Genomic DNA, 14,984 nt, shown 5'->3' on the forward strand with positions numbered 1-14,984 from the left:
TAATATTTCGATCCAAATTGTAAATATTGCTGATCCCACAGTTGAATGAATTAAACCATTAAAACAAAATATTTCTATCTGTTTTAGCTTTTAATAGTCACTTCTGAGAATATTATTATTATTATTATTATTCTTTTTTCAATAGATTGTGATGGTTGCTTTTTACAAGTTCTGATGCTTTTTTTTTTTTTTTTTTTTTTTGCTACAACAAGCGATGTCAGTGTAAACTCAGTGGCCTAAGCAACACCAGAAAAGTGGGATTTCCAGTAAATAATACCAGCTCCTTTTACTTCAACGGTACACGTGTCTCAAAATTGTTCAATTGAAAATGAAAGCAAATGGGAATGGGATTAGATGGAACAAACTGATTGGCAATTCCATTTGATTTTGACATGTTTCCCTATTTTCATTTCATTTTCACTTCCGTTAGGGATTAGCTTACTCGGCTCTTATCATAAAGATTCAATTTATATAAAACTAACCAACACTTATTGAGAATTAACTTATTTTGACAATAATTTTAAATGAAACAATTTCTTGAAACAGACAAATATCTAACAACTAAATAATAATAACATAAACATAACAGAGCACCGTGCAAAAGCTGTTCGCCCCTACATTCTTACAAAGTCAATAACGGATCAACATTAAACAGATGTGATGCACCTGTCTGTTTTCCCCTGCTGTTTTTCTGGCTAGATTAAATACGCAAAGAAAAGAAAAGAAACAGAGTAGAAGAAGATGGAGGAGGAGGATTTAGATTATGTTTTAGTGCCAGTTGGTCTGTTGGTGATGGGTATATACCACATATGGCTTCTCTTTACTATTATTAAATCTCCAAGCCGAACTGTTATTGGGATCAATGCTGAGTCTCGCCATCAGTGGGTCCTTGCTATTATGTCTGTAAGTTCAGGTTCCTATTTTTATTTTCTCCCATTTTTTGTTTTTTTATTGTTGATTCTTGAAATTGTTTTATATTTATATACCTACGTTGCCAATAATAAGTATTTTGTACCGGAACTATGGCTTTTTAGGACTCCCTGAGAAGCGTTTATGCATGTTATTGCAAATTCTACTTGTTCGTAGATTAAACGTTAGTGGAAATGAAAATGAATACCCTTTGTGTTTATTGTTCTGATTTAGTTAGACATGGGTTAAGCTTCAAGATGGTTTGTTGAATCTGTGTACTATTGTTATTAATTTCGTTTTAGGGCAGCGGTGTTTAAGTTTTTCTCAGATCTAGTGAAAAAACTTTGGAAAGTTTATACCTTGTTTCCTTATAGTGATGATACTCGCTTGTGGGTTTTAAGAATTATACTTCAAGTCTGGCTTGCGTTTCAGCTTAAGGAGTTGGGTCAAGTAGTGAAGACTAGTTACATGTTTTGAACATAGGAAAGTCTTGATGATATAAAAGATTCTGAAGTCTGGTATGAGGAATCTTGTATGAGGAATTTTGACGATTTCTGCATTTTGGTTCAAATCCCTTTTCTAGCATAATAAAAAGAAGGTAAAATGCATAGCTTGTTTAAAATCTTTCATGGATCACAATAACTCATTTTGAGGGTTTCTAAAATCCCACATGAGATGTGAGATTTTGCCATAACACTCATTTTAATGGATGTGGATTTCTTAAAAGTTTCATTTGTTTTTTTTTTTTTAAAAAATGGAAATTACCATTGGAATTCATAGATTTAATATTTATACCAAACAAGATTAATTTTACAAATCTATGGTTTTTAGTTCCATGGATTTGACAAATTCCATAGACTTTAAAATCTTCAATCCAAATGTTTTTTTTTTTTTTTGACATTTCTTCAATCCAAATGTTGCCTGGGAACTTCTTTTATCATTTAGCTTTCCCAGTCTGCTTCCCACTGTTTGTCCCATAGCATGAAATTTCTTTTTTATTTTTCCAATTTTATCTTCTATATGTATTTTAATTATCATGTAAGTCTGTTTCAGCCAACAAGAACGCATATTTTTTGTGATTGTGTCCTTGTGGTTGTTTATTTTTCAATCTTTTATGAGGTTTGGGGGTTGAGGTGGGAGGGCAGGATCTTGTCAACCTGTGAATTAAGAATTCTATATGATGAAGCAATATGAAATGATTTTTCTGATACTAAACCTCTTTATTAACAAATTAAGATTTATTTGTTCATTTTCTTTTAAAGTTTTCTAGAAATTTGATGATGCAGGGTCAATTTATTTGCTGAAAGGTGTTGGCAAATTAGATGCTTTTAAACTGGCTTTGTACAAACATTATTTTCATGGTCCAGAATATATGACTGGTCAAAAGATTTTAGAACTTTGTACTTGGGTTTAACTCTGTCCTAGACATTGTTAGAATCTGCTTTTCATTAAAAGTAATATTAACTCCAGCATAATACTCATGTTTAAGGTTAATATTGCCAGAAATTTCAGAAAATGACAATGTCATCTACATATGCTTATGATCTCAATTTGAGAAATTTATGTAAGAACTTTAGCATCAATACAAATATCAATGTTGACATTTTGACTTCTGTAATTTTCAGGATCCCTTAAAGAATGGTGTATTAGCTGTTCAAACAATTCGAAACAATATAATGGCATCTACACTTTTGGCAACAACAGCAATAACTCTTACTTCATTGATCAGCGTATTTGTAAGCAGCACATCGAGTTCCGGCAATACAGCTTCAAAACTAGTGTATGGAAATAAGACTTCCATTGTTTCTTCAATAAAGTACTTCTCTATTCTGTTGTGTTTTCTCGTTGCCTTTCTTTGCAATGTGCAGTCCATTAGATACTATGCTCATGTTAGCTTCCTAGCTACTGTACCTACATCAGTAGGCAAAAAAGAAGCCATTGAATATGCTGCTCGAAACTTGAATCGAGGAAGTTTATTTTGGTCACTCGGATTACGAGCTTTCTACGTATCATTCCCTCTGTTTCTATGGACCTTCGGGCCTATACCGATGTTTGTGTGTTGCTGCATAATGTCATTTGTTCTTTATTTCTTGGATACAACTAGTAGTTTTACACGGAAACTTCACACTCGCTCCTTCAAAGATGAAATGAAAGTTGATGATTCTGACTCGACAATTTAATCGTTGGAAGTGTGATTGAGAATAGAATGGTTATTACAAGTGTTGTTGTCAGTGAACTTGTAATTTAGCCAACTTGTGTATAATTCTGTAGGTATATATTTATATTCAATACACATGCAATGCATCGGTATATGCATGCTACTAACGATTCTTATGTTCTTACTAGTGAAGTAGTATGTTGGAGATGCTATGAGTGATTCTTATAGGCATTCTTTTTTTTCTTTCTCCAATACTAAGAATGCCATTATTATTATTATTATTATTATTATTATTATTATTATTTTTTGTGTTAATTAGGCTCGGGCCGGGGAGTTCGAATTTATGATCTTATAAATTTGCAGAAAATTTCAAAATACCAAATCAAAACTCCTGGATCAATTCCTGAACTCTTTCCTTTGATTAATTAACAAAGAATGTCTTAAGTGCTTGATTTCTATTTCATTCCTTACATGCAATTGTCATAAAATGGAGCCAACTCCTTTCCTTCTCTTCTGGTACATAGGAAATTTTTCAAGAAGCGAGGATGCTAGGATTCAAACTGCTTATCTTTTGTACTAAGCATTTAGCTATTAAGCTAACCAATAAATTTTTTTTTTTTTTTTTGAAAGAAAAGTGATTTTCATGGACATGATTTGAAATTCATAAAAAAAGACCTAAATTTTAAAGAAAAGATCAGAGAATACTCAAGTTTTAGTACCAGATCAAATAAAATTTAGGCTAATACAATTTTAATCGGAGAATCAGTCTTATACCAAAATTAATTTCGGAACAGAACTATTTTATTAATATTGGATATTTTTTCGGGATGATTTTCGGGAATGAATCCAGATTTCTGCAATTCTGTGCACACCTCTGGTGCTGAGTATATCTCAATTAAACTGACTGTCAATTAAATTGAATTTATTTGGTTGAGTTTGATTTTTAATAAATACGGTTGAATTTTGATTTTCATGGAAATAAATTAAAATCATTTTTTTCAGTTTAATTTTTATGAATTTTAAAAATTAAGTTTCAAACCTTAGATAGTATTAAAAACCAGCTGTACACTATTTATTTTCATTTAAAAAAATTTCGATTTTATTTAGTTTTGTTTTAGTTGAATTTGATTCAGTCGTAATCATGTGGTTGATGGGAGAGCAATATGTGGAGTAGGACCATTGTGCAGAAAAAGTAATTGCGGCCGGTTCGGCTTTAGCTTGTAAGGATAAACACATGGTGGAGGCCCACAAAAACACATGGTAAGCCCACTAAGCATTAAGGAGTATTCCTATGAAGTCTTTCGTCAACCGTCCATTTCTGGCTACCACGCAAAATGTACAATATTGTCCTCATTCTTCATAATTGTACATTTTTAAGAGGGAAAAGATCGTTATGATGGCTGTGATCTGCGAAATGATAAATATAACGAGTCTATTTTTGTCTTTTTCAAAATATATCAATTTATTTTTATATTTTGTTTCCATTATACTATTAGGTTTTTTTTTATCATTTTTTGCATATGTTTTTGTTAAGTCAATAAGAAAATATAGAAGTCAAACGAGAGATACTAAAATATTATATTAAAAAAATTACAGTACAGCCTGTATGGTTTGAAAAATATAATTAGTCTATCCATCTGCTTTTAAAAATAAAAAAAGTATTTTCATCATTTCATAATGTACATAATGGAAAAAAAATGTAAAAATTAGATAAAATGACTTTATAGTACGACGGAAGTAAACTATAAGAATGTTTTAATCTATTTTAAAAAAAGACAAGAACAGACTAATTGTATTTCGCAATCCAGAAAAATCCTTTTATACTTTTTCCTTTTTAAGATCACCACTCAATAGTTATAACTTATAGCACTTTGGACCTATAATCAACTTTTATATATATATATTTATATTCAACTCTTACGTGCACTTACATTTAAGTTATATATATACACGTCTGCGAATGCAAAGTTAAATTAGCTAATTTTGAAGCAGTAAACAATAATGTGCTAATTGCGACAAAAGAATAATTTTTTTTTTGAAAAAATATTTTTAAAGTGCTAATGTGATATTAGGAAAAATAAATAAATTATTGAGCTTAGAAAAACAACATTATCAGTGTTGGTTAGTGGTTTCAACTTGTTTAAAATTTATAGTCAAAACAAAAATTACAGCCTTGAATCCAATTTGAATGTAATTTTTTTTATTAAAAAGCTCAATATAAAATTATGAATCCACCAACATTTCAGTGAATCACATAAAAATTTAATCTATAATGCATGCCCTGATAATATATTGAGATTCGGATCTCCTAGTGCTAAAAACAAATTCAGACAAAGCCAAATAAAACAGTAGCAGATATTTGATGAATGAAATTTGCCCTAGGCAGTAGGCCCTAGCAAGCTACAGGAACTTCACTTTCATTCGTTATTTCATTTTCACATAAGAAGAGTGAAGCGTGATGAATGGTGAATGATGATCCCACCTTTATATCATTCGGCTTTTCCACCGTTGGATTAAGCTTCAGAATTTGGAAAGTTTGAATTCTTTCACATTCATTCATGAACCAATAAGGCAATAACCATTGAAATGGAATTCTGCTCTCCAACTCCAACCTTTCCCCTTTGGTATGTACTCTCATGTCTTTTCTTACATAAAAGAGATAAGGACTTGATCTTTTTCTAATTTTTTAATTATCCCATTTGGAACAAGCTTGACAAATAGAAAATCAAAAGAGTATAATCTCACTTGCTCTACAATTTTATATTATTTAAAACAACATCAGTTAATATATTGACCGGTAATTGAATCAATAATAGTAAACTGCACTTTCAAGTGAACTTTATATGTAGAATTAAAGTTTGAAAAAAATAGACTAATAACATCTTTCTTTTATTTTGAATCTACCTATTTGAATATATGCACTAATATTTAATTAAATGCAAGAAAAGAGAAATTAATGTTAATGTTTCCTTACTACATATTGTATTAATTTATTTAAAATTTAGACTAGTTATATACAATTTGCTTAATGAGATGTAAAAATATCAGAAAAAAGAAGAGTGATTAACGAAATACAATTTTAAGGTTTATATCCTAAAAAATATCATGGGCTACTTAAAGGATATTCACCTCCTTTAAATATTACTCAGACTCAAGACTTCTCGCTTCTTATATTCTTTATAAAATATGAAAAGATTAATCAAGCTACATTTGATCGGCTAATAAATATATATTCTTATAATAATTTACTCACACCATTATTGACTCAAAAACAATTTTTTTTCCTATTATTAACATATTTTGCAAATTCTGTATTGTTTTTCTTCCATAATATGCAATGGAAGAGAAAGCCAATTTTTTCCATGGATTTTTTTAAAAATTTTTCCATTGAAAAGTTATTTTTATTTATTTGGCCCCTCTAAATTTTTAAAAATTTTTATTTTGCCCTTGTAATTAAGTAAAGCTTTTTAGTTCTAGTATAATATATATATTTTTTTAAAAATATAGTCTTTAATTTCTAGGAACACAATCTAATTTGATGAAAATATATTTTTAACGCTTCATTTGTTAAGCCATAAAGGAATGTAGTGCATGTAAATAAAATGCATTTCTCGTGAAATTTTTATATGAGAAATATTTTGATTATACTTCTTTTCATTTTATTGCTACTTGTCCAAGAACCTTAATTAGAATTCTAATTTTTTCTATATATAAATTCTGCTTTGTACTTCTTAATCAATATATTTTTTTATAAATTCTTTATTTCACTTAAAAATTATAACATAAAAAATTATTTAAATAGCTTTAAATATTCTTGCTCTTATCTCTTTTATCTACTTTAAAAACACAAAATAAAAAAAAAAAAAAACAAAAGCATTGTAATTAATGAAAGGGAGCATTAGTCATTATTATGAGATTGTAAGTAATATGCTTCCATTTATTTTTTTAAATAAAAAAAATTAATTAAATGGACTAAAATAATTTCATGAAGGCATAAAATGTTAAACTTGATCCTCATTTTTATAAACAAAAGAACTTAGTTTGAAACATTTCAAAGGGGAAAACAAAAAATGTACATCTCCATCATAAAATGTTCAACTTGCATCCTCATTGTTGCTTCTTTTTATCCATTAAATGACTTTGATGATGTGTGGAATCACATGCAGCATCTGAAGTTGCCATGTCTCCATCTTCATGAAGCTTTCCTTCAAAGAAAATCTAATATACATAAACACATATATTTACTTCTTTTTTTTCTGAAGAAATTTAGTTAAGTGAAAAGAAAAATATGTCAAAATCCAAATTCTACATTTCTTATTCTATAAATGCAATTGATTACACATGAATCAGGTTCTACCAAAATTGATAAGAATATTATAAATGAATTTCAAGACTAACTGACAATAGCAAGATAAGAACATCAAAATAAATTTTTTTTTAAATAATATATACTAAACAACACAATAACTCATTATAGAGATTAATTAATAGTTAGAATGAACATATCACCTTAATTTCTTGAATCTACCTTATAAGATGCAGCTATTTCCGGATCCATATAATCAGCATCATAAGGAATTTAGAGAAGCATGATTTGTTTTTATGCTTTTGTCCAGCTTTATTTACACAAATTGCTTTAATGAAAAAAATAAATAAATAAATAAATAAAAGCAATAATTTAGACATGGCCCTTCTCTCCCACAAAGCATGTGGTACCTATTGCTTTTAAGAATCACTTTAATCCTAATATCTTAGCATGTAGCATCAGAATGTTGTCAGATTCAACATCTTGGGGAAGAAAAGAGAAAAAAAAAAAAAAAGAAAAGAAATTATACATATTAATCCAATTAATCAAGCAAGATTTATAGCTTGGATAGTTGCATATATGTAGGATAAATACAAAACAAATAAATAAATAAATACGTATATATGTTCTAGTTCTATTTATAAGACAATCTTTGAAAAATTAAATTGAATCAAATTAAAATACTTTGATTTTATTTTGGAGAGCTATATTTTATACCAAGATCGAATGTAATTTGATAAAGAAATATTAAAAAACAAATGAATTATATATATTCCTACACATTAAATAAAAAGAAAAATAAAAAAGATAAGATAATATGATCTACCAGCTAATCACAATACTTTGCTTGGCTTTTTATTTTATCATCATCATCATCAAGAATCACTCCCACAAGCTGAAACATTATCTTGCTGAACAAATAAAGATAAATACAATAATTAAATAGAAGCTTGCAGAACAAAACCAGCTATCTGCAAAACCCTGAAATTGTTAGTTGGAAACCTAACCAAATAAACAAATAAATACATGATGAAAATAACAAGAAATAATAATCACAGTAGCAAATTGAAGGCAGGTATAAAAGCAAGAAAGAAAGAAAGAAAGAAAGAAAGAAAGAAAGAAGAAGAAAGGATGAGAGAGAGAGTTGAAGGTGATGACAGAAGCATAGAGAGCACAGAAGAGTGAAATGCAGAGAAAGAGAGAGAGCCCATTAATTGATTAATTTTGCATATCATCATCAGTGCTCTCTATCTTCTGTCAACAAAATCACCAAACCATTGCCTACTCTCTCACCCTATAGTAGCCATGGTTACTACCTATATATTTATATCATAAACATAAATAGAGAAAGTCTAAGAAGCTTCCTTAAAAGGAAAGATAATAATTTAGAGAGGGATAGGGGGAGAATTGAGGGGATGACCTATAAAAGACTACCAGTAGAGGTCTATTTATAGCAATAAAAGGACCCTCTGCCCTAAATAAACGACGGTGGGAGATGGTAGATACTGGTTTTTAGGGGTACTATATATTACAATACTGCCTGTCCTTATTATGTACTCAGTACACTTTCCTTTTTTAATTTTTTGTAACCGCTTCTCACGAGATGAATGAAACTTTAATAGGACAGTGTACCCCTTTCCACCTCCTAACAACCCTAAAAACTACTTCCCTTTTTCTGTTCACTAAAACCCTAAAATTATTATTTTATCTCTGAAATTTAGCAAAATATATATTAATCTATCTCTACATGTTTAAAAATACATTTTTTCTTAATGTTTGATTCCATTGAACTTCTAAGTATTTCCGTCAATTTTTATATTTTTTTCATTTAGTGTTATGTGAAAAGACGAAAATGCATTTTACTTAAATCAATATAAACAAATTTTTATTGCAAAAATTATTATTTTGTCCTTGTATTTTATAAAAATTGACCAATTTGTCCTTGCTTTTAATGGAAAAAGTAAAAAAAAAAAAAAAAAGTGATGAAAGAAGAATGTAGTTGTGTAATAGATGCAAAATATAGGAAAAACAATTATATACTTAGAAAATATAAAAACAGGATTAATTTATTCTGGCAAAATTAATTTTCCCCAAAAGAGTAACCGATTCTTATAGTTTAGATTGAGGTTATGTTCGGCAACCGCTTAGTAGGAATGCTAACCCTATTTTTTTTTTAGTGTTTAGTAAAATAATGTTTAAACTCACTTTTAGATATTAAAATACCGTTTTATAAAACATTAATGCATGTAATATTAGCTTTTAGCGTTTTATAAAAAGTTATTAAAACAGCTAACAGTTAAATGTTATTAGAACCGCTAACAGCTACCAAAATAATTAGGTTTGCCCAACACACTCTAAGTATGTATTGGAATTAAGTTGAAGCAACAAAAGACAAGTTTTTGCCTCTTTATTTTTTTTTTCTTCCATATATGGAACAAAAATAAAAAAACAGTCTAATTTCAAATGGAAGAATATAATCAAAATAATTGTGTGCCATTCTCAAAAGTTAGTAGAAGCGTTGAAAATTTCAGGAAATGTACTTTGATATCTACCTCCTAAGAGTATAAAATCATATCAGCTTTGATTGGATAAGCCATGTGCAATATGATTTCTATAATCTTTAAAAGAATCATTTTACGGTAACAATCTTGATCATTCTGCCAATCAGTTAAGATTCATATCTTATATATATATATATATATATTTATATATTCTCAGAGTGGACTTATCTGGATAACTCAAACATAATAATACATGTGGAAAATAATACTAGGGAAAAAAATAAATTGGTTGCAGAATTATGTTAAATTAACACATGAGGACCTGTATGTATTTTTAAAAACTAACTATGAGGTCCTTAACTTATTATTCCGTTAACACATTGGTAATTCCGATCAATTGACTGAGAAATTGGTTTCTAAATTATAGTCAAATTACTTATGAGATCTCTAATTTATAATTTTTGTTAACACTTTGGTCATTTCTTTATTATTTCGGTTAATATTTGGTCTCTTTATTTTGAATGGGAGGACCAAAGTGTTAATAAATTATAATTTAAGAACCTCATTAATTAATTTTTGGAAATAAAATCTTCATATATTACTTTGACTATATTTCAAGGACCAATTAGTGACTATGTACATTTTGATATATAGCAGTTGGTGTTAAATCGTAAAATGGTCATTAAAAATGTACTTGTTTTATATATTAATGTCGTTTATAACTGACCTAGCTAGTGCGACCTTTCTGGTTCTGGATATCTATCTTCTATGTAATTTCCTCTTAGTATTTTTCACTATCAAGAGTTTGTTTATTCATATCATCCAGTAGCAGATAGCTATTACTTAGTTGTTAGTTATGGATGTTGATGTTTGCTTGTTAAAGTATAAAATGTCCATTAAACAAACTCTTAAAGGAAAATGTCCATTAATATTTTATAAAATGTCCATTAAAGCTATAGTTATTTTATATATTAATATTGTATAATGTCTATTTTTTAAACTTTTAATGTGAACATGTAAATTTTATTTTAATGTGTTATATAAATGAAAAATATTAATTAAAATTTTTAAAATAATTTTAATAGAAATTTATTAATTTTAAATAATTATAAACGAAAGGATAAAATAAAATATTAAATTAAAAAGTTCAAATTAGTAATTATTTTTATTAAATTAATAAAGTTCAAATATAATATAAATATAAATCAGATACTAACTCGTAAGAAAAAAAAAAATCCAGAATACCTGGTTTATATCTCAAACTGTTAAATTTGAACCTAAACATTTTATTTATTAATTTAGACTTATAATGAATTAGGTTTACAATTAACGAGTTGGTTTACCTTCCTTATTACATGCTGTTTATTCTTCTTATATATTTTAAATCTGATATTAACCCATACACTTCTACTCAAACTATGTTTGTAATATTCTAAACTCTGCTTTTCTCTTTTAGCATCCAGACAAGGTCACAATTCGGTTTAAATTGATTTTGAAATTCAATTGAATCCAAATCGGTCAAAACTGATATTTTATTTTATAATAATTTTTCAATAATAATATTTATTATTATTATTATTATCATTTGTTCAAACTACAAATCTAAAAATAAAATTTTAAAAAGTTTAAAATAAAATTATCTAAATTTAGATTTTAAACTGAAACAAAATTGAAATCGATAACTACAGAACCGAGAATTTTAAAACTGAAGTTGACAGTTCTAGATCCACAGTCATGCATGCCTATTAGCAACACTTATAATTACAGAACCGAGATTAGTTTCAATTTATATATAAAGTAATCATAGCTCTCAATTTATATAGAGGTTGGACCACAGTGGTCCATCAATTCACATTAAATGATGTTTGTGATATTATATATATGTAACTTAAATAAAGAAAATACAAAATACATTATTGGTGGTCCTTCTTCAACCCTGGAACCGGAAAATTGGTCATAATTTCAAATTTCCCATTTGAATCTATTATTCCAATTCAAAGAGCAGATTGTTGATTTAACATAATTAAATTAGTTATTTATTTATATAATATTTAATTTATTTATCTATAAAGATTAAAATACAAAAGCACAAATTAAATAAAGTAAAATACAAGAGCTTTCACCAATTTGGTGAGTCAGGGGAAGAATTATCTCGATCTTCATAATAATAATCATATAATAATAACAATATTTGATTTGAACAATAAAATAGTTTTTCCATAATTTTTATATCTAGCTATTGCATATAATATAGTTTTTATAATTATTTAGTAATAAGTGTAAAAAGAAATCAAAAATTAAATTCTATGTTCTTAAATGGCTCCATTAATGTCTTGTTGAATCTTATAATATTTTTTATACCATATTCAAAATAAACATACAAAAATTAACTTAAAAACTTTCAATAATTGCTTCAAATCATGTGTATTCTATGAAATATTTTATATTAATTTATTGTCCATATTTAATATCATGTTAATCTTTTTTTTCTTGTTAACTAAATGAATAAGAAAGTTTAATTATTTCTATCCATTCAAACCGTCTAAACCACCAAACTGAACCAAATTAAACCAAAGCGCCACTAATAGTTTGGTTTTAATTTTTTCAAACCGTCACTTTAGGTATGATTCAATTACTATGTTCAAACTAAAGAAAGCCGATCCATGAATAGTCCTACAAGCTCTGTCTATTGATAGCATATCTATACCTATGAATCACGATTTAAATTCTCTAACTAAATAAAGTCTATCACATGCTTTTGTTTAGGGATAATCTGAAGGGACATACTCTTACAAAAGAAAGATAAAGAATACTAAATATGGTGACAAAATAAACAAACAAAAACATATTGGTTATGAAAAACAAATGGAAGATAAAAAATAAACACCAAATATGAAAATAAAATAAACAATAATGAACAAATATAGAAAAACAAATTTATTATAAAAAAAATATATTTGAGTTTATTAAAAACGAATAAAAGAATATAAGTTAGAGAATTCCGTTGGCAATGTCAGTTTCAAACTAAATTGAAGATTAGATGATTTTAGAAAAACAAGGTAGAAAGAATTATTTTTTCCTTTTTAGTTTTTTCATTTTTTATGATATGATGTTATCCTAATCGGGTTGCATTTGACATCTACTCAGAATTAAATATAAGTACATGATAGGGGATAAGAATATACCAACTCCTTTATACTAGCTGTAATTGTAATGTCATATGGTTCGATTTTGGTAGGATTCGATCCTTTTATTTGGACGCTAGTTCATCTATTCTATTCCTTGCTAATATCAATTCCATTTACTATTAAGGATTTAGTTCCTTATAGCATTAGTCCATATTAATATGGCACTTGCATTTCAAATTTTTAATTGTCACACAATAACATTAAAATGACAGCTACATTAATTCTTTTAGGGTCTGTTTAACGAAACTAACTGTTTTGATAGCTGTCAGCTGTTTTAATAGTATTTATCTGTTAGTTTTTCATAAAACGCTATAAGCTAAATGTTAAATGAATTAATTTTTTATAAAATGTTACTTTAACTTTTAAAAGTTAATTCAAACCATATGTTACCGAATATTACAAAAAATAATGTTTAGTATTTTAACAAATGAAAATACTAAAAATTATTTAAAAATTTTTTGTCGAATACCATCTCAGTTGTTAAGGAAACAAAAAAAAGGAGATCTCTTTTTAAATTTCATAGACCCAAATTGTACAAGTATGGAATTATAGAATTTTCCAACTTTTTCCAAGAAAAGAAAAGGAAAGAAAGATGGACCATCAAACATGTTCCCTTGCCACAAGTCTGAGGGAATAGAGATGAGATGAGATATTGATGGTGTGGATTAACATCATATAATAATTGATACAATGCAAGTTGCGAAGAAGCAGGGAAAGAAAGAAAGAAAGAAAAGAAAGTTAAAGATTCAAAACACATATCTTATCTTTCTCCTCTTGCCCAATTCCAGCATCCATCACTTGTCGACAACAACAATTCACTGTAAAATGGGGCGGTGGGTTGCTATCTCATCTTCTATGTCTCGATACCTAGCAACACGTGTCTTCACCCCATATTCATCTCTCCCTCTTCTCATTGTCATTGGTCTTCTTTCGAAGAAAAAATCTAATTTCCAATTGGTCCCATATATTTGCACTTCACTTCAATTGAATGCCCGTCTTTCTCATTACTCATATCTAAATTAAATCATTCTTATCCTTAGTTGGGAGAGTATGTAAGCCATGATGTCAAGCAATAAAATATAAACATTTTAAAGATACAAATTTTACCATTAATATTATTATATTATTGTTCATTTTCACTTCTAAAAGGAAAAAAAGAATTTTAAAAACGAGATCCTCTGAGAGCCATTTTTGGGATATTTAGAAATTTGTGCATTTCCTCTTTTTGGATTGGGAGATCAGATATGGTTCTTAACAGTAACAGGAATCCATACCATCTGATAAAAACAAGCGTTTAAATCACGCTGGGACAAAGACCGCTAATGAAAGCTCGGTTTAATAAAAATTTGCTTGAACTCATCTGATAAATTTATTGAGATAAGCTCATTTAATTTAATAAACGAGTCGAATTTAAATCCAGCTCATTAACTCGTGAGTCAACCTTATTGACTCGAGTTTACAAGCTAACTCAACAAGTGAAAATTAAGTGATTTTATATTAAAACGATGTTATTTTTATTTGAAATATTTTAAGCTTGAGCTCAACCTTGCCTTGGTTTGTTTATGATTATTAAGTCAAGCTCATAAGCTATCTCAATCAGCCATAATCAATTATATTTGTGTTAAGATAATGTCATTTTAGTTTGATAAATTTTAAGATCGAACTACAGTTGTCGAGCCGAGCTTGAATTTTTCAGCTTGAATATATTTTTATTTGGTGAGCTCCAGCTTAGCTTTGACACTAGATCTTTTATTTTTATTTTAGAATAATTCAGAATTTTATGACATTTTTTTTTTATGATTTTGCACGACAATTCATTTATATTTCACAAACTTAGTTGATTATTTTTGGACAAATGATAAAAAATCCTTAATTTTAACATTTTTAATACAACTGTTGTCCAATTCAGCTACTGTTAAACA

At 27.8% G+C, this 14,984-nt stretch overlaps 1 protein-coding gene and 1 long non-coding RNA gene across 2 annotated transcripts; one reads left to right on the plus strand and one right to left on the minus strand.

Moving 5' to 3' along the window:
• The first annotated feature begins 510 nt into the window (after positions 1 to 510).
• On the plus strand, positions 511 to 3,369 carry LOC105636697 (transmembrane protein, putative (Protein of unknown function, DUF599)). The gene is made up of 2 exons (XM_089721430.1): positions 511 to 903; positions 2,535 to 3,369. Exons 1-2 carry the CDS (start codon positions 742 to 744, stop codon positions 3,087 to 3,089), a joined length of 717 nt encoding a protein of 238 aa, XP_089577556.1. The 5' UTR covers positions 511 to 741; the 3' UTR covers positions 3,090 to 3,369.
• A 3,697-nt stretch (positions 3,370 to 7,066) lies between these two features.
• On the minus strand, positions 7,067 to 8,931 carry LOC110009797 (uncharacterized). Its single transcript, XR_016320809.1, has 2 exons — positions 7,577 to 8,931; positions 7,067 to 7,285 (listed from the first exon to the last, which is right to left on the minus strand). It is a non-coding gene; the product is annotated as an uncharacterized LOC110009797 (long non-coding RNA).
• Positions 8,932 to 14,984: the final 6,053 nt, after the last annotated feature.

This window comes from Jatropha curcas, chromosome 5, assembly GCF_041381405.1.
Source record: "Jatropha curcas cultivar XTBG-Jc1 chromosome 5, XTBG_Jcur_1.0, whole genome shotgun sequence".
NCBI lineage: Eukaryota > Viridiplantae > Streptophyta > Magnoliopsida > Malpighiales > Euphorbiaceae > Jatropha > Jatropha curcas.